Genomic DNA, 22,775 nt, shown 5'->3' with positions numbered 1-22,775 from the left:
GTTGCAAAAGTTTCAGGAGCCAGGTACTCTTCAGCAGTCCTTACCACTCATTCCTTTCCCCAGCCAACCACTAATCTACTTTCTGTCTCTGTAGAGGTTTGCCTATTATGGACATTTCCTACAAATGGAATCAGACAATATGTGATCTTTTGTGACTGACTTCTTTAAATTAGCATATTTTCAAAGTTTACACGTTGTGACAGGTATCATTATTTTCTTTTCGTTGCTAAATCATAGTCTTCTGTATGAATATACCACATTTTGTTTCTCCAGTCATCAAATGATGGACATGCGAGCTGTTTCTACCTTTTGGCTATTGTGAATAATGCTATTATTTGTATACAAGTTTTTGTGTAGATGCTTATCATTTCTCTTGGGTATTCCTGGGTTGTATGGCGATTCTGCTTAACTTTTTAAGGAACTATCAGGCTGTTTTCAATTAGCTATACCATTTTATATTCCCATCAGCATTGTATAAGGAGTCTAGTTTCTGCATACCCTTAGCAGCACATATTATTCTTTATTTTTGATTATAGCCATACTGGTTGCTATAAAGTGGTATCTAATTGTGGTAGGAATTTTTTTGAAATAGTTCTGGTATACCATTATTCACCTTTGGGAAGCTTGCTTGACACAACATCTTTTGACAATTGATTGATTACTATGTGCTAATTTGGGGGTTCCTGAAAATCATCATTAAACATATACCTTAGTGTTTTGAGAATCTTAATCCCCAGTTTTACCTTTTAATTGTGATTCTGGGCAAGCTATTTAAATTCTTTACATTTGTTTCATTTTTAAAATGAGGCTAATAGTATCTCTTTTGTAGACATCCTCTGGTAAAGGTTAACTGAGATAATTCAAAACTCACTGGTTATAGGTTTTTTGTATAATGTTACTTGCTTCTATATGTTAGATATAAAGAACTCAATAGACATTACTTGCTGTTATTATTGCTACAGTAGCTGCTATAGTTATTACTGGATTACATTTCATTCTGTATGAAAAAAAACAAAACATACGTTTTATGTTTAGAAAAACTGATATATTCTACCAAAGGCAGCTTGTACTTCAATTAGTATCATTTTTTCATTATCAGATTGGTGCTGCGACATAGTATTGCAATTTTCATAGAGGCACTGAAATATTCTGTCCATATGTACTGACAAAATTACTCTCCTGGGATATAGCTGTTATAAAAGTAGTAAGTAATCTATTGTTCTGTGGGAGTTGAATTTCTGATATGTTGCTGGTCTTTCTGTTATTCCAGCTGAATTTAAAGTCAGTCAGTGCATAGACACTGACTGAGTTGTTTTTCTCCAATGGTGGTTTTGTTTGACGTTTTCGTCTAATAAGAGTATTATTTATAAGGAATGTTGCACGTTGATAATTTAGAGAAATCAAAGGAAATTTGGTAATACTACACTACAAAAAGCCGGCTTTATAAATTCTGGATCCCAGACACTTAAGGTCCAAGAAATGCAGCCTTTTCCTCTGCTCTATTTCCATGGGCAGAGAGGAAGAGAAAGCTGACAAGTTTGCTGTGCCCAGACAGAAAAGGAAATCTCGTGTGGTTGATATTCACATAGATTAGGACCAACAGATGCCTACTTTTAAAACTCTTTGTTTGCTTTTACTTTATACTTATCAGAGCAATTTTAATGTCAATGTAGTTCTTTTGCAGTTTTTGATTGTCTAAAGAGCTACAGGGGAAGAAATGGAGAGCAGGAAATTACAGTAATCGCTAGTGTCTTTGGAAATTTTATGCCTTAATAGACATATTTCTTTTTACCTTTATGATTGTTGTAATCAGCCTCAGTTCAGTTCAGTTGCTCAGTCGTGTCCGACTCTCTGCAACCCCATGAATCGCAGCACGACAGGCCTTCCTGTCCATCACCAACTCCCGGAGTTCACTCAGATTCATGTCCATCGAGTCAGTGATGCCATCTAGCCATCTCATCCTCTGTTGTCCCCTTCTCCTCCTGCCCCCAATCCCTCCCAGCATCAGAGTCTTTTCCGATGAGTCAGCTCTTCTGAGGTGGCCAAAGTACTGGAGTTTCAGCTTTAGCATCAGTACTTCCAAAGAAATCCCAGGGCTGATCTCCTTCAGAATGGACTGGTTGGATCTCCCTGCAGTCCAAGGGACTCTCAAGAGTCTTCTCCAACACCACAGTTCAAAAGCATCAATTCTTTGGCACTCAGCCTTCTTCCCAGTCCAACTCTCACATCCATACATGACCACTGGGAAAACCATAGCCTTGACTAGACGGACCGTTGTTGGCAAAGGAATGTCTCTGCTTTTCAATATGCTATCTAGGTTGGTCATAACTTTTCTTCCAGGGAATAAACGTCTTTTAACGTCTTTTAATTTCACGGCTGCAGTCACCATCTGCAGTGATTTTGGAGCCAAAAAAAATAAAGTCTGACACTGTTTCCACTGTTGCCCCATCTATTTCCCATGAAGTGATGGGACCGGATGCCATGATCTTCGTTTTCTGAATGTTGAGCTTTAAGCCAACTTTTTCACTCTCCACTTTCACTTTCATCAAGAGGCTTTTTAGTTCCTCTTCACTTTCTGCCATAAGGGTGGTGTCATCTGTATAATCTGAGGTTATTGATATTTCTCCCAGCAATCTTGATTCCAGCTTGTGCTTCTTCCAGCCTAGCATTTCTCATGATGTACTCTGCATAGAAGTTAAATAAGCAGGGTGACAGTATACAGCCTTGACGTATCCTTTTCCTATTTGGAACCAGTCTGTTGTTCATGTCCAGTTCTAACTGTTGCTTCCTGACCTGCATACAGATTTCTCAAGAGGCAGGTCAGGTGGTCTGGTATTCCCATCTCTTTCAGAATTTTTCACAGTTTACTGTGATCCACACAATCAAAGGCTTTGATATAGTCAATAAAGCAGAAATAGATGTTTTTCTGGAACTCTCTTGCTTTTTCCATGATCCAGCAGATGTTGGCAATTTGATCTCTGGTTCCTCTGCCTTTTCTAAAACCAGCTTGAACATCTGGAAGTTGACGGTTCACGTATTGCTGAAGCCTGGCTTGGAGAATTTTGAGCATTACTTTACTAGCGTGTGAGATGAGTGCAATTGTGCGGTAGTTTGAGCATTCTTTGGCATTGCCTTTCTTTGGGACTGGAATGAAAACTGAACTTTTCCAGTCCTATGTAATCAGCCTAGTTTGTTTTAATTTGAAATAACTTGTCTAAATTTTCCTGTGATTAAAATGTAGTGCAATGCTGTAGGGTCTTAAGAGAATCACAGAAATATGCTACTTACTGCTTATGGCATTTTCCCCCTGTGTTAGTGTGTTTGTTTGGTTAGGTCTTGGTCAAATAGTGAGTTTTACGCAGATAATTGCAGTGATTATATGTGTTTGGGAAACAGCAGAGGCATGTTATTGTAATCACAGTTATATCAGCTTTTAAAAAAATATGCAGTTGGTGAATTTGGCTTGAATTATGTTATTGAATTAAAATATATATTGACAATCTGTATATAAAAAACTGTATTAACTAAGTATTATGTGAATACAGAGGACTTTTAGGCATAGACATTACCATTGAGAAATTGATAGTTCTAATTAGGTGGTGGTTTAGTCGCTATGTCGTGTCAGGCTCTTGTGACCCTGTGGACTCTAGCCCGCCAGGCTCCTCTGTTCACGGGATTCTCCAGGCAAGAATACTGGAATGGGTTGCCATTTCCTTCTGCAGGGGATCTTCCTGACCCAGGGATCAAACCTGGGTCTCCTGCCTTTCATGCAGATTTTTTACCAACTGAGCTGTGAGGGAAGATGACAGGTCTAGTTAGGGGAGTATGTAGAAGAGTGGTAAACTTGAAGGGATCGTAGCTGATACCAGGGTGTTTGACAAGCACATGGTGAGTGTTAACATCACATGCCAGCAGAGTTTGAAAGGTAAATTTTGTGTGCTTTGTGGCAGCAGAAGCTTTGTATTTGACATCTGACCTGTGTATGAAGAGGCTAGATCTTGATGTGGATATCCTGGCAAGAGTTTGAGGTATTAGGGGCATGCTTGTCTATAGAGAAAAGATACAGTAACAGAAAAAGGAAAATATTAGGTTACATCAGATTGGTTCAGATCATTTCAGTCTATGAGGAACAACCCCTCTGTGATGCAGCTTTTCATGTTTTTATTTTTTGATTAGATTGTGCAGTGAATCTTTCAGTAACAGAAGCTGGGCGGTGTAGACAAGATGGTTTAGGAAGATGAACAGTTGGTGCCATTAATGCATGTTCACTGAGTAGTTTTGTGGAAAAAAGAGGTAGATTATTAATATCTGGACTTGGTGATTAAAAAAAATTTATTGTCATTTATAAAACTTTTCAAAGCTGAATGTCAACTTGTTCTTCTGACCAGTCCTTTGAAAACCTAATGTCTCTCCCCACCCAGAAGTTTGGCACATTTGGAGGTATTTTGACGTTTTTCTGTCCTTCCACCTTAGAATTTGAATGGAAATAGTCCATTTTGGTTTTCGTTTCCAATACAAATTCATTGTACCCTTGAAACGTATAGCAGAACTAAAGTGCCCCTACCTTCCTATCAAATATCAAGCCTGTGATACTGATAAAACAGACATTCAGCAGTATTTTCGAAGTTTCTTTCATGTGTTAGGGCAACATGCTGTGCATTCAGTTTACACATTATTGTTCAGTTCAGCCTGGCATCTTAGAAAAACAGCTACTTATGTCTTCTGTCTCCTGTCCTAACTGCTTAGGGAAGTTCCTGAATGCTTATGACTTTTAAATAACATTTTAAAAAAAAGAAAACTGATTGACTGAATGGTTTTTCAGTTTTTGGTGGGCACACCATGTGGCATGCAGGATCTTAGTTCCCTTACCAGGGATCAATCCCAGACCTCCTGCACTGGAAGTGCAGTCTTAACCACTGGACCAGCAGGGAAGTGGGTGGTGGCTGTTCAGTTGCTAAGTCATGTCTGACTCTTAGCAACCTTCAGAATTAACATCATGAACGAGAAGCAGGTAGACACCATGTACTGCTAGATGTTATATTTCAAGAACATATCACTTATGTAATATTCCAACCAGGGAAGATTAACCTGGTTCTAACCATGAGGAAATATCAGACAAATCCAAATGAGGAACATTCTGGGAGAGAGTTGGTCTTCCTTGGTGTCTCAGACTGGAAAGAAATCTGCCTGCAGTGCAGAAGAAGCAGGACACCTGGGTTCGATCCCTGAGTCAGGAAGATCCCCTGGAGAAAGGAATGGCAACCCATCCAGTATTCATGCCTGGAGAATCCTCATGGACAAAGGAACCTGGTGGGCTACAGTCCATGGGGTTGCAAAGAATTGGACACAACTGAGCGACTAACACTTTTCACTTTTACATGTCATGAGAGTCTTCATGAGGGAATGAAGACCCAAAGAAACCATTAAACCTGTGTATTTTTACACCGAGTTTGGTGCAGAGTCATGGGAAGATATGTATGGTAAAGGGTATGAGATAAGTAATGTATAATAAACCAGGGGAAAATTTGCAAGTCCTATTTGTTTGGGTTCTTCTGAGTCTTCTTATCTTTGAAGATAAGGGTGCTCCCTTCCTCCCAGTATAGGAAGGGCATTTCTCACTGGAGGGTTTAATGACTTGTTTTAGGGGACAAGAGCAAGGAGTATGGGGCTGTGGCTGGGGGTGATAGAGATCAGAAAGAGAACTTCCTGCTTATGCTGTATGCTCAGTCTCCTTCAGCTTAACGTTGTCAGTATGCCAGGGTGCTGTATCTTGTGGTAGCATGTCCTAAACCCCATCATAATTCTTTAAGTTACATGACATAATTGAAAAAAATCCTCTATGTTATTCAAAATATGAAAAAAATGAACTTGAAAAACCTAGCTCTTGTTTCTTCTTTACGTCTAATTCATGCCATTTCCCTGTCATTTAGTTTTTTGGTTGCTGTTTTCTAATTTCTTTAACTATAAAATAGTAATAACAATAGAGGCCGCAAAAGACAGTCGTGAGATTTGTAAATCATTTTGATAAAGATTGTCTCTAGAGTGCACTTCTGATTTTTTATTGTAAAAAAAATACTGGGTTATACAAAATATTAATATGGAAATAATTCATATTATTATCTGAAGTAATTGTCTTGATATGAAAAGCTGCTTTAGTATCAAAGGGAGTTATAGTATACAATTATACATATTACTACTGGTATTTTAATCACACCATCAGGGTATTAGAAATATTAATGTCAGAATTAAAATAGAAAGCCTAAGCAGTCAGATTTTTGGAAAATTAATGACTGAACAGTACATAATATATATGGTGTATAGTCAGTGCTTTAAATCCTTAAAGAATTACATTATACACAGATGTGTTTTATAAATAATTCAGACTAATTTAGATGTATATATAATGAAAAGTCATTAAAGGGTCTCTTTCATCAAAGATTACCTTTGTCAGTGATTTGGTATACAAATTATCATTTTCCAGCTCAAGGCATATACCTTAATGTATTAAGGTACTTATTGGTGGTATTCAGTACATTTTATGTGCCAGTTTTTTTTAAATCAAGAAAGGAGAGCACAGAGGAACAGCCTTTATGTTCATCATTCTAAATTGTTTTGCTACCATTTTTTTTTAAGGAATAAAACAAAATTAAAGTCTCTACTATATACTCAGAATAATAGAAATATAAATATTCTATGCATTTAAAAAATTCACAGAAGTTACATTACTCTATTTATATCTTATTTCAACTTGTTTTTTCCATTTGATAGCTATTTGTAGTTGATGTATACAGAGTTTGTTCATTCTAAGTATTTAAATAATACATATTTTAAAAGTGCTTATTTTAAAGATGAAATATTTAGGTTTGTGCATTGGGAAAACTCAGATTAACTGCCTTCTGAAAAAATAAGTTCCTTAGATTTCCTTTTAGCAAACTTTTGAAACACAGATAACATGACTTCCTGTCTCTCAGTTTCCTGTATCCATGACAACCTGTGTTTTACACACTGAGTGTGGAGGAACTAATGTGAAGAGTGGTGTTTCCTGAGCAAATTGTGACTTTAAAAAAAAAAAGAGGTGGAGGGGTGGAGGTCAACAGCGCCACAAAAGAAATGCAGCCTAGAAATGTCGTTCTTCAGATTTATAAAGAAAACTGTTGCTTGAATCAGCTGAGTGTTAATAATATGAATTTCCTGTTCTTGGTAAGATTATTTATTTAAATATGAACTTTTAGTTGAAACAAGAAATAATTCAATTTGTAAAAATCTATAGTTTAAAGAGAGTTTAATTGTTCTGTACTGAATTTGTGTTTTCGAAAATTATGTTGTTAAATTGATAGTAGACTTAAAGTTGATGAAGGGCATATTTATATCCAAGATCTTTATCTCCGCATCATCATTTGTCAGTTTTGTTATAGTCAGTTTTAATATTTTAGGTTAACTTAGCAAACATTTTATTTTGCAGTTCATTTAATTTGATTATCATTTTGTTAAACAGTGAGTTAATGGCCTAGAGGTGCTAATAATTCTAGAACATATTTCAAACTTACTATTTTATGCTATCACTGTAGTATGATTTATGATATATAGTATTATGGCTAATCCTAATAAAATAAGGTATAGAATTTCTAGTACTATAAAGCTTTCAGTTAAAGAACTTTTTGATGATTTAAAGTTTTACCTTTTCTTTTTGTAGCCAATTTTGATATGAACAGAGAAACCAAGAACAGGGCTATGTGTGGAGTACGTTTTTCTCTGCCTTGCCTACAACTGTTTCTACTTGTTACCTGTTATCTTGTATTATTATTCCATAAAGAGATTCTTGGATGTTCGTCTGTTTGCCAGCTCTGCACTGGGAGACAAATTAACTGCCGTAACTTAGGCCTTTCAAGTATTCCTAAGAATTTCCCTGAAAGTACAGTTTTTCTGTATCTGACTGGAAATAATATATCTCATATAAATGAAAGTGAGTTAACGGGACTTCATTCTCTTGTAGCGTTGCATTTAGATAATTCTAGCATTGTGTATGTATATCCAAAAGCTTTTGTTCATTTGAGGCATCTGTATTTTCTGTATCTGAATAATAATTTTATAAAACGCTTGGATCCTGGAATATTTGAGGGACTTTCCAATCTTCGTAATTTATATTTACAGTCTAATCAAGTATCTTTTGTTCCAAGAGGAGTGTTTCGTGATCTGGTTTCAGTTCAGTACTTAAATCTGCAAAGAAATCGCCTCACTGTCCTCGGGAGTGGTACCTTTGTTGGTATGATTGCTCTTCGGATACTTGATTTGTCAAACAATAAAATTTTGAGAATATCAGACTCAGGCTTTCAGCACCTTGGAAACCTGGATTGTTTGTATCTAGAAGGTAATAATTTAACAAAAGTACCATCAAATACTTTTGAAGTACTTAAGAGTCTTAAAAGACTTTCTTTGTCTCATAACCATATTGAAACAATACAGCCCTTTGCATTTAAAGGGCTTGTCAATTTGGAGTATCTCCTCCTGAAAAATTCAAGAATTAAAAATGTTACTAAGGATGGATTTAGTGGAATTAGTAACCTTAAACATTTGATCTTAAGTCATAATGATTTAGAAAATTTAAATTCTGACACATTTAGCTTGTTAAAAAATTTAATTTACCTTAGGTTAGATAGAAACAGAATAGTCAGCATTGATAATAATACATTTGAAAACATGGGAGCATCTTTGAAGATTCTTAACCTGTCATTTAATAATCTTACAGACTTACATCCAAGGGTCCTTAAGCCATTGTCTTCACTGATTCATCTTCAGGCAGATTCTAATCCTTGGGAATGTAGCTGCAGACTATTGGGTCTTCGCGACTGGTTAGCATCTTCAGCCATTACTCTAAACATCTTTTGTCAGAATCCCCCATCCATGCGCGGCAGAGCATTGCATTATGTTAAATGGACTGACTTTACAAATTGTGTTACATCTTCTGCAAACGTATCCAGAACTTGGGCTATAACATCTCTTCATATTTACCACAAGACCACTACGTTAATGATGGCCTGGCATAAAATAACCACAAATGGGAAACGTTCGGAAAACACTGAGAGCGTTACTTTCGGGGAACGAATTCGTACTTCACCTGCCAGTAGATTTTTTCAAGAGAATACTTTTGGTAACCCGTTACAGACTACTGCGATGTTACCTGTGCAAATACAGCGTACTTCTCCTGTTAACTTGAACTTGGAAAAAAACAGTGCTCTACCGATTGATGCTGCTTCAGTATCAGGGAAAACATCTCCGATTTGTACACAAGAAGTTGAAAAGCTGAATGAGGCTTTTGACATTTTGCTAGCTTTTTTTATTTTAGCCTGTGTTTTAATTGTTTTTTTGATCTACAAAGTTGTTCAGTTTAAACAAAAACTAAAGGCACCAGAAAACTCAGGGGAAAATAGACTTGAATACTATAGCTTTTATCAGTCAGCAAGGTATAATGTAACAGCTTCAATTTGTAACACTTCCCCAAATTCTGTAGAGAGCCCTGGTTTGGAGCAGATTCAACTTCATAAACAAATTGTTCCTGAAAGTGAGGCACAGGTCATTCTCTTTGAACATTCTGCCTTATAATTCAATTAAATAATGGGCTGTAAGAAAACCTCAGTGTCATGGACATGAATAAAACTGAAACATCCTTATAGAATTATAGACTTTATTTGGGTATATAATGATTTTTGTGAGCTTAGTATTAATAAATACAGGTTTTTAATAATTTGTGAATACTGTATTCATTCCGTAAATATTATCTTTGATAGGCACTATATCAAGTAATAATAATAGCTAACACATCTGTGTACCAAGCACTATGTTAAATATTGTACATATAACACTGAATCCTTAAAAAGCCTATAAGGTAATAATATCTTTGTTTTATAGATAGGGAAACCTAGGCAGAGTGAGGTAAGAAACTGTCCCAAATTCCTGAGTGCATGCTTTTAATTTTCTGCTGCCTGGGTGCTAGGGTTATAATTGTGAGCAGCATGGGCATGTTTCCTATTTTTGGTAGAGCTTGAAATGTTGAGGAGGACACATAGGGTTATTGTACAGTATGGTAAGTACTGCACTTGGAGGTACTGTTTTGTATAACATATGTGGAGACGAGAGAAGGCTCTATAAGAACAGGGACATTGAAACTGGCCTGCAAAGAATAAGTAGACATTAGCCTAGAGAAGAGAGCTGAGTAGTAGGTAGAGATAACATTGTATCAGAAGGGTTGAAGAAATAGAATACTGCTTTCAGGAACTAAAATTCACTCCATCTGGAGTTGTGAATGGTATTGAGATCTGCAGCTAGAGAGAAAACTCAGATGATGAAGGATATTGTAATTTCATATTTTTCCCTGGGGCAGCAGGGGGCCGTGGAAGGATCTTAAGCAATGGTAAGAGTAGCAAATAGTATTGTTTGGTGACACATTCAGTGCTTCTTTTAAACATTTAGCATTTGGCAAATACAAACTGAAAGTGCACTGTTGCTGGAAGTGACTAGATCCAGGGTTAATCTAAATCATTGATCCAGGGGAGAGATGCTAGAGGCCTGGACCAGGGTATTGGCAGAGAGGATGGATGGATTCTAGATAGATGGATTCTCGGTGCCTTGGTGATTGGCTGAGGAGTAGCAGAGGAGGGAGAAATCGTAGGTTAGGTTTTTGGGAAACATTTGCCTTAAGATTATAGGCAACATTCTAGAAAACTTCTGTTCATTTATAAACCACGTACAGAACGAAATAGACCTGTTTGAGTCACCACTTAGGTCAAGAAATAGAACATTCAAATAGAACATATACGTGGACTGTTCTTAAACTTTAGGATTATAGAGATAGCCAAGTGTTTAAGCTTTAAGGTGGAGGGGACCCATATGTAATTAGGACATTTTTACTCCATTATCTTACCCACAGCACAACGAAAACAGCAAAGTTTGTCATGTTTGTTTTTAAGGGTTGTGAAAATGGCAGGGGAAGGGGGGGAAGGGGGGAACGCCTGAAAACCTTTTCCAAGGCTCTGAAAATCGGCTTTGATGTTAGGACTTCCTACCCACCAAGCTGACTGCGCATGTACTTCCCCCCATCCTGTTGCACTTCTTGTTCTTCCCACTTTGCCTGTCTTCTGTTCCTAGGCCAGACTGAAAAAGATATGCATGGGCTTGTAATGTGTTGTGCTGCTCTGGACTAAGAGTAAAGAGAAAGGGGTAGGTGAAACCAAAGAGAAGGTGGTTCTCTTTACCAGTTAGACTTTGTTTATATGCATCACCCCCTGAATAATAATATATATTTTTTCTCCTTAGAAGGCCTGTTTCATTTCTCATTAAAACCTGTACTTTTCTTTTCTGTTACTGGACTTACTGATGAGGCCTTAGGTGGGTGGGGAGGGATATGAATCAGTTGTATCATTATTATCTAGAATGTTAATGATATCACAGTTAGGGAGCACTATTAACAGGATAATGGGCCCGCTTTTTTCAGTATTACACCATCTCAAGTATAATTTTTAAAAGACATTTATAATGGTGAGGTCATGTGTCCAACCCCATAATTATCAAATCTATTCAATTCTTTTATGTTACTTTGAAAAAAATTAAAAAAAAGAAAAACACAAGAACCAGTTTAAAGTGATTCCTGTAAGCATTGAAAACAAGTCTTGGTTAGGTTTTTTCACCCTAATGTCTTTTCCAAACGGTTCTATAGCACTCATTGATCATCTCCTTTTTATGGAACTTTAGTGTATCGTCATTGAACAGTATTTCTTAAAGCATAGTCTTCCTGTTGAAAATCATGTAAAATGGCAGTTTCTTCCCATCCTACTACACACAGATCATTGTAGCTATTTCTTATTGTCTTAAAGAGAATGGCTTGCTTTTTCCCGCCACCTCTCTGCACTCATTAAAAAAAGAGTTAATTGGAAGAATGGTTTATAATATGAGCTTCCCAGGTGGCACTAGGGGTAAAAAAAAAAATCTGCCTACCAGTTTGGGAGATGCCAGAGACGTGGGTTTGATCACTGGGTTGGGAAGATCCCCTGGAGTAGGAAACATTCTTGCCTAGAAAATTCCATGGACAGAGGAGCCTGGAGGGCTACAGTCCACGGGGTCACATAGAGTCAGACACGACTGAGCATACACACATACAACGGGAGAATGGTTTATAATATGAAAGACTTTGTAAGGATAATTGTTGGGTATAAACTTTTATTTTTAAATAACTTAGTGAATTTCCCCATGAATTTTTTTATTCTGTTTCCTTGCTAACATTTGTCAATGGTCACTTTTCATGTGACCATGAAGAGAATTAACTGTGTAGAAAGATGTATGTTTCCATTTAAGTGACAGAAATATTTTCAGCCTAGGTCCTCGAAAATAGAGGAGAGGGGCCCTGATTTTAGTGTAAATGGTGTGATAGGAATTCTGGAATAAGACCGACATACCAGGGCTTTTTCCTTTTTTTTATTTCAATAAACTGTTCTTTACTTAGACTTGTTAATATAAGCAGAAAAGTATACTTTAGAGAATATTTTATTTGGTTGTGGCTTAAAAATGTATTTATTTTCTTAAATTACCCTAAGTTCATCCACCCTATAACTTAGGATTTAATGTGAGTTCAAATATGATTAGGTACAGTGTACAAGTTGTGATCTAGTTAGAGCAGAGAAAATTTTAAAGTGACTAAAGTTCTGGTTTCTTTGTAGAGCTTGCTACTATGAAGAACTTAAATCATCAACTTTAGGTTATAAAACTGTTCAGAACAGGTTATTTAAAATTTTGTGTTCTTATAAATGTTGTGTTCCTGAATACCTGTTTTTCTCCAGGGCCCAAATGGATGAAGATGTGATGTTAAGTATGTAAATTCATCACACTGAGAAGTTATTTAAGACACATGGTCTATGATGATGAATCAGTACTCACTAGAAAATTACTAATAAAAGTTGGACAAATGAAAAGAAACTATAGAGTCCTGTTCACATTTAATCTATTACTTATTGTTTGGGTAACCAGATGAATATTAGAATTTTTTTTGATTTGTGCCTTTGGGATTAAGAATTTTGCATTATCTTTCTAGGGGCGTTTTCTTTTCTGAACACCTGTTGTTGAGTGTGTAATGATACAAAAGGACAGAAATAGTTTTAAGCCACCATGATTTTTTTAAGTTGGGTGAAAAACACAAGAAAGAAGGATTTTTTTTTTCTTTAGTATTGTGCATAGGTTTCAAAAGTAAGGAAAAAATCACTTTCCATGAAGTTTCTGCAATTCACATATTCTGCAGGTACTTTTATATACCTGGAAAGTAACCTCAAAATGTTATACCTCTAGGAAATACTAAGATTAAGAGCTGTAGTTTCACTCCTGTGCATTTGACTAAAAAAGTTTACTAAAAGTGGAATTGTTTTCAATGATCAGGTGATTTTTACCTACTGAGTAAAATTTTTCATGCTCTCACCTATTTATTTAATGTTTATATATATATACATATATATATTATGTATATACACACATATATACAAAACAAGCAGATGTTTAAAAAGGCCTGCTTTCTTTCCGTAGTGTAGGTTAACTCTCATCTGTGCAAATAAATTAATGTATCAACCAAATATGTACAATAAGAAAAAAGTGATAAGTAAAAGAGAAAATTACTAATACTTCTTGCCCTTCAGTTTTAATTTTATTGTCTTTTTTCATCCTTGAGGTTAAACATTCCTTGCATTATCTAAGATGAATGTTTCAGACATAGGTTTCAATACAGCGACTTTCTGTTCTGTTTTCTGCCTCATAGCTGATGTAGATGAATCAGTTGTAATATGTTATCTGCAGCTTAGTTACCCATACTTGTAATTTAAAAAAGAAATGAGTAAAAATAATATTGTTTATAAAACAAAGGAGGGCAGTTTTTGAGCTTTGGGGATCATAAATTCCCATGATTATTTATTCTGTATTCCCATGATGCATAATGTTACCCTAAAGGACTCCAGCATCTTCCTGGCCCAGGGATCAGACTCACGTCTCTTGTGTCTCCTGCATTGGCAGGCGGATGCTTCCCTGGTGACTCAGATGGTAAAGAATCTGTCTTCAGTATGAGAGGCCCGGGTTCAGTCCCTGGGTTGGGAAGGTCCCCTGGAGAAGGGAGTGGCTACTGATTCCAGTATTCTTGCCTGGAGAGTTCCATGGACAGAGAAGCCTGGTGGGCTACAGTCCATGGGGTCGCAGCGTCGGACATGACTGAGTGACTAACATTTTCACTTTTCACTCTCTACTTAGGAAGCCCAAGTTAATTGATATCCTGGTATAAATCCACCTGCTTTTAATACTCAGTAAGCCAGTCTACTGAAGTCTGCTCATGGGACTACACTAAGATAAAGTTTTGGCTTTAATAATCAGCTATCAGGGTTTTTTTGTTTGTAAACTCCTGAATGTTGTTTTTCTACTGTGCTGTAGAAAACCTCAGTTTCCATATCCGTGAATACAGAAGACCTCATGTACTATATCACTTTAGAGTATAAGGGACTTGAGCATCCATGGATATCCAAGCACAGTTGTATAGACTAACATGGAGTTTGGCTAATTGTGTCAGGGGCACTAGACGGCTGTGTTCTAGCATGTGAACTGCCAGTCGTGGTACACACTGGTTTCAGAAAATTAAAATTTCTAAAAGTACATGGTCTCCTCTGGCTACTTTTTACTTCGCCACATTATACCTGACACTAGATTCGAGTGGATTTATGTGAGAAGACTACTATTAGGAGATGATACACTGAGAATTCCAATAATGTGTTACTCATAAGTCCAGTATGTAGCACATGTAAAAGGAAAAACTGAGCTTTTTTCATAAACAAAAATAGTATAATACCTAATTCTCGGCTTCTTGTGTTTAAAGAAATAATGTATATAAGATAATCTAAGTATAATGACTTTTTTCCTTCTCTCTCTTGTGCCAGACCCGTTGGTGTTTGATTCCTGGTTTATAGCTCTCATTTGATTGTTTCCATTTTAGATGTCCAATTACATTCTAAAGCATGTAATTCAGAAGGATTGTATATTACAGAAAACAAGATTCTTAATTTATAAAATACACATAGAAAGATAATTGTGTGAATAAAAAGGAAAGCAAATGCCTAATATTCAAAACTTTGTATAGAATACTGTATAAAATTTTTACTTTAAATACTTCGTTTTAAAGTGTTACATTTTACATATTTGGAGGGAACATTTTTGTAATACTTCAAAAAGGAGAAAAAGACATTATAACTTCATAGTACTTCTTTTCTTTAAATATCTGTTCTGTATGCCAGGAAAGTACAAGCCTCTTCTAGCTTTTTTGTTACCCCATTATTCTGGGGTCCTTTTCCCAAACTGCTTAATGAATGTTGCATCCTTCTGAGTGATTTTTTGAATTTGAATGCTCTGAAGATACATAACATCTCCTTTTGAAGTGAAGTGAAGTCGCTCAGTCGTGTCCAACTCTTTGCGACCCCATGGGCTGTAGCCTACCAGGCTCCTCTGTCCATGGGATTTTCCAGGCAATAGTCCTGGAGTGGATTGCCATTTCCTTCTCTAGGGGATCTTCCCAACCCAGGGATTGAACCCAGGTCTCCCACATTGTAGACAGATGCTTTACCGTCTGAGCCATGATCCCCAAATATGGGCTTCCCAGGTGGTGCTAGTGATAAAGAATCTGCCTGCCAATGCAGAAGACGAGGATTTGATCCCTGGGTTGGGAAGATCCCCTGGAGGAGGGCATGACAAGCCACTTCAGTATTCTTGCCTGGAAATCCCATGGACAAAGGAGCCTGGCAGGCTGCAGTCCATGGGGTCACAAAGAATTGAACATGACTGAGCATACTCACACATACAGATATTGCATAGAATCTTTTTCTTCAGTACTTCTCTTCTAGAATTGACCCTTTTCATTCAAAGCCAAATTACATACCTTTCTACTCTGGGCCATAGTCATTTTCTCTCTTGAAATCCAAGCCTCACTCCCTGTGGTACCTAATAGACACTCCAGAGTGAGTATGGTGTCCCTCTGTCTACTGGAATTAACCCTCCCCTCCCCTGGTGGCTCATAGGGTAAAGCGTCTGCCTGCAATGCTGGAGACCTGGGTTCAATCCCTGGTTCGGGAAGATTCCCTGGAGGAGGAAATGGCAACCCACCTTGGTACTTTTGCCTAGAAACACCCATGGATGGAGAAACCTGGTAGGTTATGGTACATGGGGTCGTAGAGTCAGACACGACTGAGCGACTTCACTTGCACTTTTCACTTCCCCCAGCTAGATCTCTGCCTCTTGTGTCCTTTTCTGTGCAGCATGGGTTACACTTTAGTGAAAAAAACGACAGACTGACTGAGGTTGCCTCACTTCAGTTCTTCACCCCTACAAGACAGACGTCTGTCCAAACTTGTCTTGGTAGATCTAGAAATTCATCTGCAGGCAGGGGAGGGAGGAAAGGGGTTGAATCCGATGGTCACTTGACTGACTTCTCTAAGCCTGAGTAAGCCACTGGCCAGGACAAGGCTTTCTTCTGATTGGAGTGTGCAGGCAGGGTAGAGGGTGGACCTGTGTCCTCTGGCCTGTGTCCAGTCTGCTTCTGGGAATATCCTTATCCCATCTTCTGTCAGATTTTGGCACTTCTTTTAGTCAATCATTCACTAATTCTATTTTTTGGCTTTCTGTAAACCTCAGGTTCCTAAACCTGTTAGATTTCTGTCAGAACTTTTCAAGCTTTATTCTGGTTCCAGCAGTGTCAGCTAAATAGTCTCTTCATTTATGAGAAAGGGCTGAAGTTACTGCTTTGGCAGTAACCATGCAGTCCAAAGTTTATCTTGTCCGTGTTGCAGTTTGATTATCATAATCTGTTCTCAGCTCATTCCATAAATGTGCATATCTGAATTGAGGCCTGATTATGTAGAACTGTGTTATTTTCTAATTATGGCAAAGATATGTCTTCCTACCCTCTCCTCAGAAATGTGTGCCCATGCTGGTAGCCCCAGCAGTGGTCAGTATGATTTATTGTTGTTGTAGTGGCCAAGTCATGTCCAACTCCTTTTGTGACCCCCATGGACTGCAGCCCACCAGGCTCCTCTGTCCATGTGATCTTCCAGGCAGTAATACTGGAATGGGTTGTTGTTTCCTTCTCCAAGGGATCTTCCCGACCCAGAAATAGAACCCCAGTCTCCTGCATTGACAGACAGATTCTTTACCACTGAGCCACCTGGTAAGCCCGTGTGTGTGTGTGCATTCTATTTCAGATTCTTCTCCATTGTAGATTTTGACAAGATACTGAATATAGTTTCCTATGCTATACAGTAGGTCCTTCTTGATATTCTACTTCATATATACTAATATTTATCTCTTAATCCCAAATTCCTAATTTATCCTCCCCCACCTTCCCTCTTTGGTATCCATAAATTTGTTTTCTATGTCTTTGAGTCTATTTGTTTCATAAATAAGTTACTTTGTATCATTTTTTTAGATTTTTGCATATTAAGTGATATCATACAATATGTGTCTTTCTCTGTTTAGCTTACTTCACTTAATATGATAATCTCTCAGTCCGTCCATGTTGCTGGCAATGGTATTATTTCATTCTTTTTTATGCCTGAGCAGTATCCCAATGGAAAATTCTGAAAGAGATGGCAATACCAGATCACCTGACCTGCCTCTTGAGAAATCTGTATGCAGGTCAGGAAGCAACAGTTAGAACTGGACATGGAACAACAGACTGGTTCCAAATAGGAAAAGGAGTACATCAAGGCTGTATATTGTCACCCTGCTTATTTAACTTCTATGCAGAGTACATCATGAGAAACGCTGGGCTGGAAGAAGCACAAGCTGGAATCAAGATTGCTGGGAGAAATATCAATAACCTCAGATATGCAGATGACACCACCTTTATGGCAGAAAGTGAAGAGGAACTAAAAAGCCTCTTGATGAAAGTGAAAGAAGAGAGAGAAAAAGTTGGCTTAAAGCTCAACATTCAGAAAACGAAGATCATGGCATCCGGTCCCATCACTTCATGGGAAATAGATGGGGAAACAGTGGAAACAGTGTCAGACTTTATTTTTGGGGGCTCCAAAATCACTGGAGATGGTGATTGCAGCCATGAAATTAAAAGACGCTTACTCCTTGGAAGAAAAGTTATGACCAACCTAGATAGTATATTCAAAAGCAGAGACATTACTTTGCCGACTAAGGTCCGTCTAGTCAAGGCTATGGTTTTTCCAGTGGTCGTGTATGGATGTGAGAGTTGGACTGTGAAGAAGGCTGAGCACCAAAGAATTGATGCTTTTGAACTGTGGTGTTGGAGAAGACTCTTGAGAGTCCCTTGGACTGCAAGGAGAGCCAACCAGTCCATTCTGAAGGAGATCAGCCCTGGGATTTCTTTGGAAGGAATGATGCTAAAGCTGAAACTCCAGTACTGTGGCCACCTCATGCGAAGAGTTGACTCATTGGAAAAGACTGTGATACTGGGAGGGATTGGGGGCAGGAGGAGAAGGGAATGACAGAGGATGAGATGGCTGGATGGCATCACTGACTCGATGGACGTGAGTCTGGGTGAACTCCGAGAGTTGGTGATGGACAGGGAGGCCTGGCGTGCTGTGATTCATGGGGTCGCAAAGAGTCGGACACGACTGAGCGACCGAACTGAACTGAGTATCCCAATGTGTGTATATGTGTATGCGTGTATATAAACCTCATCTTTATCCATTCATCTGCAGATGGATATTTAGTTTCCTTGTTTTGGCTGTTGTAAATTATGTTGCTTGGAACTTTGTGGAGCTTGTATTTTTTTGAATTAGAGTTTTCATCTTTTCTGGATTTATGCCCAGAGTGGGATTGCTGGATCACAGTGGTAACTCCATTTTCTGTTTTTAAGGAACATTCATTCTGGTCTCCATGGTGGATGCACCAAGTTACATTCCCACCAACAGTGTAGGGGGGTTCTTTTCCTCTACATCCTCTCCAGCATTTCTTATTTGTACACTTTTTGATGATGGCCATTCTGACTGGTATGAGGGGATACCTGATTGTAGTTTTGATTTGCATTTCTCTAATAATTAGCAGTGTTGAGCATCTTTTCATGTGCCTACTGGCTCCAATACCTTTTTCTAAGCTGTTTCTCACTGAACCACATAAGGCAGACTGTGTGTTTCTTTAGAGTGTTTTTTAGTTCTTTTTTTCCCCCACTTTATTATTTTTTTAAATTTGAGTGTAACTGCTTTGTGCTGTATGCTAAATCGCTTCAATTGTGTCTGATTCTTTGTGACCCCATGGGCTGTAGCCTGCCAGGCTCCTCTGTCCATGGAATTCTCCAGGCAAGAATACTGCATTGAGTTGCCATTGTCTTCTCCAAGGGATCTTCCCAACCCAGGGATCGAACCTACGTTTCTTGCATCTCCTGCACTGGTAGGCATGTTCTCTACCACTAGCACCACCTGGGAAGCCCCTAACCCCTTACAATGCTGTGTTAGTCTCTGCTGTACACAGTGTGAAGCAGCTCTATGACCTAGAGGGGTGGCATGGGGGAGTGGAGAGAAGTTTTTTATTTCTTATGTGAACGATATATAGTGATATCAAAAATATATCTATTTCAATAAGCTGTTATATACACATTAAAATGTAAGAGTGATATCAACTTTTTATTATTTTGCCGATCTGTTGATTTAGTTCTCTAAAATCTGATCACACTTGAGAGGACAGACATACAATTTTGACTTTACAAAGGCAGGAACATTACCCAAACTGTGTTGACTTTGGGAACTACTTTACTGAATATTTAAAACTTAATTATGCTTATTAATGCAGTATGAGAAACATAATATGTCCCATGCAGGAATGATACTATGAATTCTCTGGAGAAAAGAGTTAAGTAATTTAAATTTTTAAATTATTTTAAAATTCAAATAGCATAATTTTGTGTACCAGTGGATGGTTATGTACTTCCCCTTTTTTAAAGTCAAGCTTATTAAGGTATAGTTCACATAGAGTAAGACCTCTTATAAGCATACAGTTTTGACACTTCATGCGAAGAGTTGACTCATTGGAAAAGACTGTGATGCTGGGAGGGATTGGGGGCAGGAGGAGAAGGGGACAACTGAGGATGAGATGGCTGGATGGCATCACGGACTCGATGGACGTGAGTCTGAGTGAATTCCGGGAGATGGTGATGAACAGGGAGGCCTGGCGTGCTGCGATTCATGGGGTCGCAAACAGTCGGACACGACTGAGCGACTGAACTGAACTGAACACAGTATATAACACTGCCACACTCAAGGCACAGGATGTAACCATCACCCCAAAAGTTCCCTGTGGTCCCTTTGCCTGGCAACCACTGATGACATAATTTTGCCTTTCCAGAAAGCCACATACATAAATGAAGTCATGCGGTACATAGCCTTTCAAATCTGTTTTTCTTAGCATAATGTTTTTTGAGATTTTTTCCAACTTGTTGCATGTATCTCTATTTGTTTCCTTTATTGCTGATTGTTCTGTTGGATAAGTGACCCACAGTTTATCCATTTGTTAGTTGGTGGACATTTGGATCATTTATAGTTTGGGGTTATGAATAAAGCTACTATAAGTATTCACATACAGTTCTGAGAATACTTGTTTTGGTCTTGGTAAATACCTAGGAATGAGATTGCTTACATGTATGGAATGTTTTTTTCCAAAGTGAGTGTTTATTCTTACTGGCACTGTATGAAAGGTCCTATTATTTCTCACTCTTGCCAGCACTTGGTATTATCAGTCTTCATTGTTTTACTTTTTATTAAAATCTCATTACAGTTTTAATTTTTATTTCTTTGGTGACCAATGAATGATATTGAGCATTTTTTCAAGTGCTCATATGCCAATGGTATGTCTTACTTGGGGAAGTATCTGTTCAAATTTTTGCCCTGTTTTTTAAATTTAATTATTTGTTGTCTGAGTTTTCAGAGCCAGGCTCTTCATCAGATGTTTGTTTTACAGATATTTTTTCACAGGCTTCAACATTTTATACCTTTATCTTTTTAATTAAAACATTAACATAAGACTATTATAATAAAGAATGTTAAAGTATTTCTTTCCCATCTAATCTACCCACGTAAGTATTTAAGCATAGTGGTAATCTAGTGAAAGAAAATGTTAATGTGATATGCAAAGTACAATTTCTGCTTTAAGAAATATATTTTGAACGTTTCATTTATACTTTCACACTAAAATTTATCTTCATGTTCAAGAGGATAGTTAGGGAGGGAAAAAAGCAATTGTCTGTTGAAATAATCCATTTCAACATGTTTTGCTCTTCTTGTATTTTAGTGTTATCCAGGATAAATTCTGTGGTATTATAAACATCTCAGTGGAGGGCCTACATGACGTCATGACCGAAGATCCTGAAACGGGAACTTACAAAGAGTAGGTGTATCATTTAATTAATTGCACTTGAACTTCGGTAATTAATTATGCCCTATGTTATTTTTGTTTATCATAACCATATAAGCATCGTATGGCAGCTTTCAAATTTTGTCTTTATAAAAGAAAACTTTTGTTATTTTGCTTGTAATATTGTAATATCTTGAGATAAGCTAAATTTTTTTATGGTGAAATTTTGAATTGGGGTTCTTTGGTCTAGTCAGTCGTTTTATGTTTTGACATTAGGTTTTAAAAAATATTGCAAGTGTAGTTTGTCATATAAATTCCCTTTTTAAGATTTTTAAATTAATTTATTTTTAATTGAAGGATAATTGCTTTACAGTAGTGTGTTGGTTTCTACATACATCAGCATGAATCAGCCATAGGTATATGTGTGTCCTGTCCTTGAACCCCCCTCCCACTCCATCCCACTAGGCATACCACCTTGAATATGCCTGATCTTGTCTTTCAAAATATTTTGAATATGTTGTTTTTTCCACTAACAGTGTTCCCTTGCCCTTCAGGCGAGTTATGGAGAAAAAGGGGAGTGGATTAGCATCCTATATTTGTATTTGACTGGTTGAAGCATCACTGGCACCTCTAAGATAGTAGAGGGTCACATGGTACTTGACTAGTTCCAAAAGAAATTTCAGTTGATCCTTGCACAGGGCAGATGGGGGTTTGCGGCTCCAACCCTCTTCACAGTTGAAACTCCAAATATAACTTTACAGTTGACCCTCTATGTCTGAATTTCTGTATCTGTGGATTCAACCAAGCCCAGATCGTGTAGTACTGTAATATGTGTAGCACTCTGATATAAGCTTATTGAAAAAAATCTACACAATTCAAATCTGTGCTGTTCAAAGGTCAACTGTATTCTTCAGGAGCTTAGTTAAAATCATGTTATCAGGAATGCTGATAATCTCACATTTATCTGTTAATTTGAGTAAAATTTTTAATCATCATATCCTTTCATAGTTAGTAGAATCATCACACCTTTCCTCTTAATACTGATATTAATAAAGGGAATATTTCATATAATGATAAGGAAGCCTTCATGAGATTCCAGACTGCTTGAATTCTCCTCAGTAATGTATTTAGCCTGTTTTCCTGGCTTGAGGATGGCCATTCTAACAGGTGTGATATGATATTGTGGTTTGGGTTTCCATCTCTCTGGTGATCGATGATGTTGAGATCTTTCCTCTGTCTGTTGGCCATCTGTATGTCTAATTTGGATAAATGTCTATGCAGATCCTCTGACTGTTTTTTAATCAGATTGTTTGATTTTTTGGTATTGAGTTGAATCAGTTGATGTATTTTGGACCTTAACCCCTTATCAAATGCAAGATTTGTAAATATTTTCTTTCACTAAG

The 22,775-nt window shown here is 37.4% G+C and overlaps 2 protein-coding genes across 3 annotated transcripts in view; both read left to right on the top strand.

Moving 5' to 3' along the window:
* Positions 1-22,775, top strand: part of IPO11 (importin 11) — a 165,117-nt gene that overhangs the window by 113,593 nt on the left and 28,749 nt on the right. The window contains exon 27 of the mRNA XM_068990382.1: positions 21,310-21,405. Coding sequence (XP_068846483.1) covers positions 21,310-21,405 — 96 coding nt within the window. The remainder of the gene's footprint in view (positions 1-21,309; positions 21,406-22,775) is intronic.
* LRRC70 (leucine rich repeat containing 70) lies at positions 7,104-9,692 on the top strand. 2 transcript variants are annotated; one of them, XM_068990384.1, is made up of 3 exons: positions 7,130-7,200; positions 8,178-8,368; positions 8,747-9,692. In XM_068990384.1, the coding sequence occupies exons 2-3, from the start codon at positions 8,266-8,268 to the stop codon at positions 9,598-9,600; spliced, it is 957 nt and encodes a 318-aa protein (XP_068846485.1). In that variant the 5' UTR covers positions 7,130-7,200; positions 8,178-8,265; the 3' UTR covers positions 9,601-9,692. The 2 variants fall into 2 exon arrangements, with proteins under 2 accessions (XP_068846484.1, XP_068846485.1); XM_068990383.1 differs by having other exon boundaries at positions 7,104-7,200; positions 7,694-9,692.

The sequence above is a fragment of the Capricornis sumatraensis genome, chromosome 18, assembly GCF_032405125.1.
Source record: "Capricornis sumatraensis isolate serow.1 chromosome 18, serow.2, whole genome shotgun sequence".
NCBI classification, from domain to species: Eukaryota; Metazoa; Chordata; class Mammalia; order Artiodactyla; family Bovidae; genus Capricornis; species Capricornis sumatraensis.
Note: the sequence above shows the minus strand (reverse complement) of the source record. Positions and strands in the feature narration are given on the sequence as shown.

Excerpts from the sequence above, each read along its gene's own strand:
- LRRC70 (XM_068990383.1), top strand. The coding sequence starts at position 7,705 with ATGAACAGAGAAACCAAGAACAGGGCTATGTGTGGAGTACGTTTTTCT.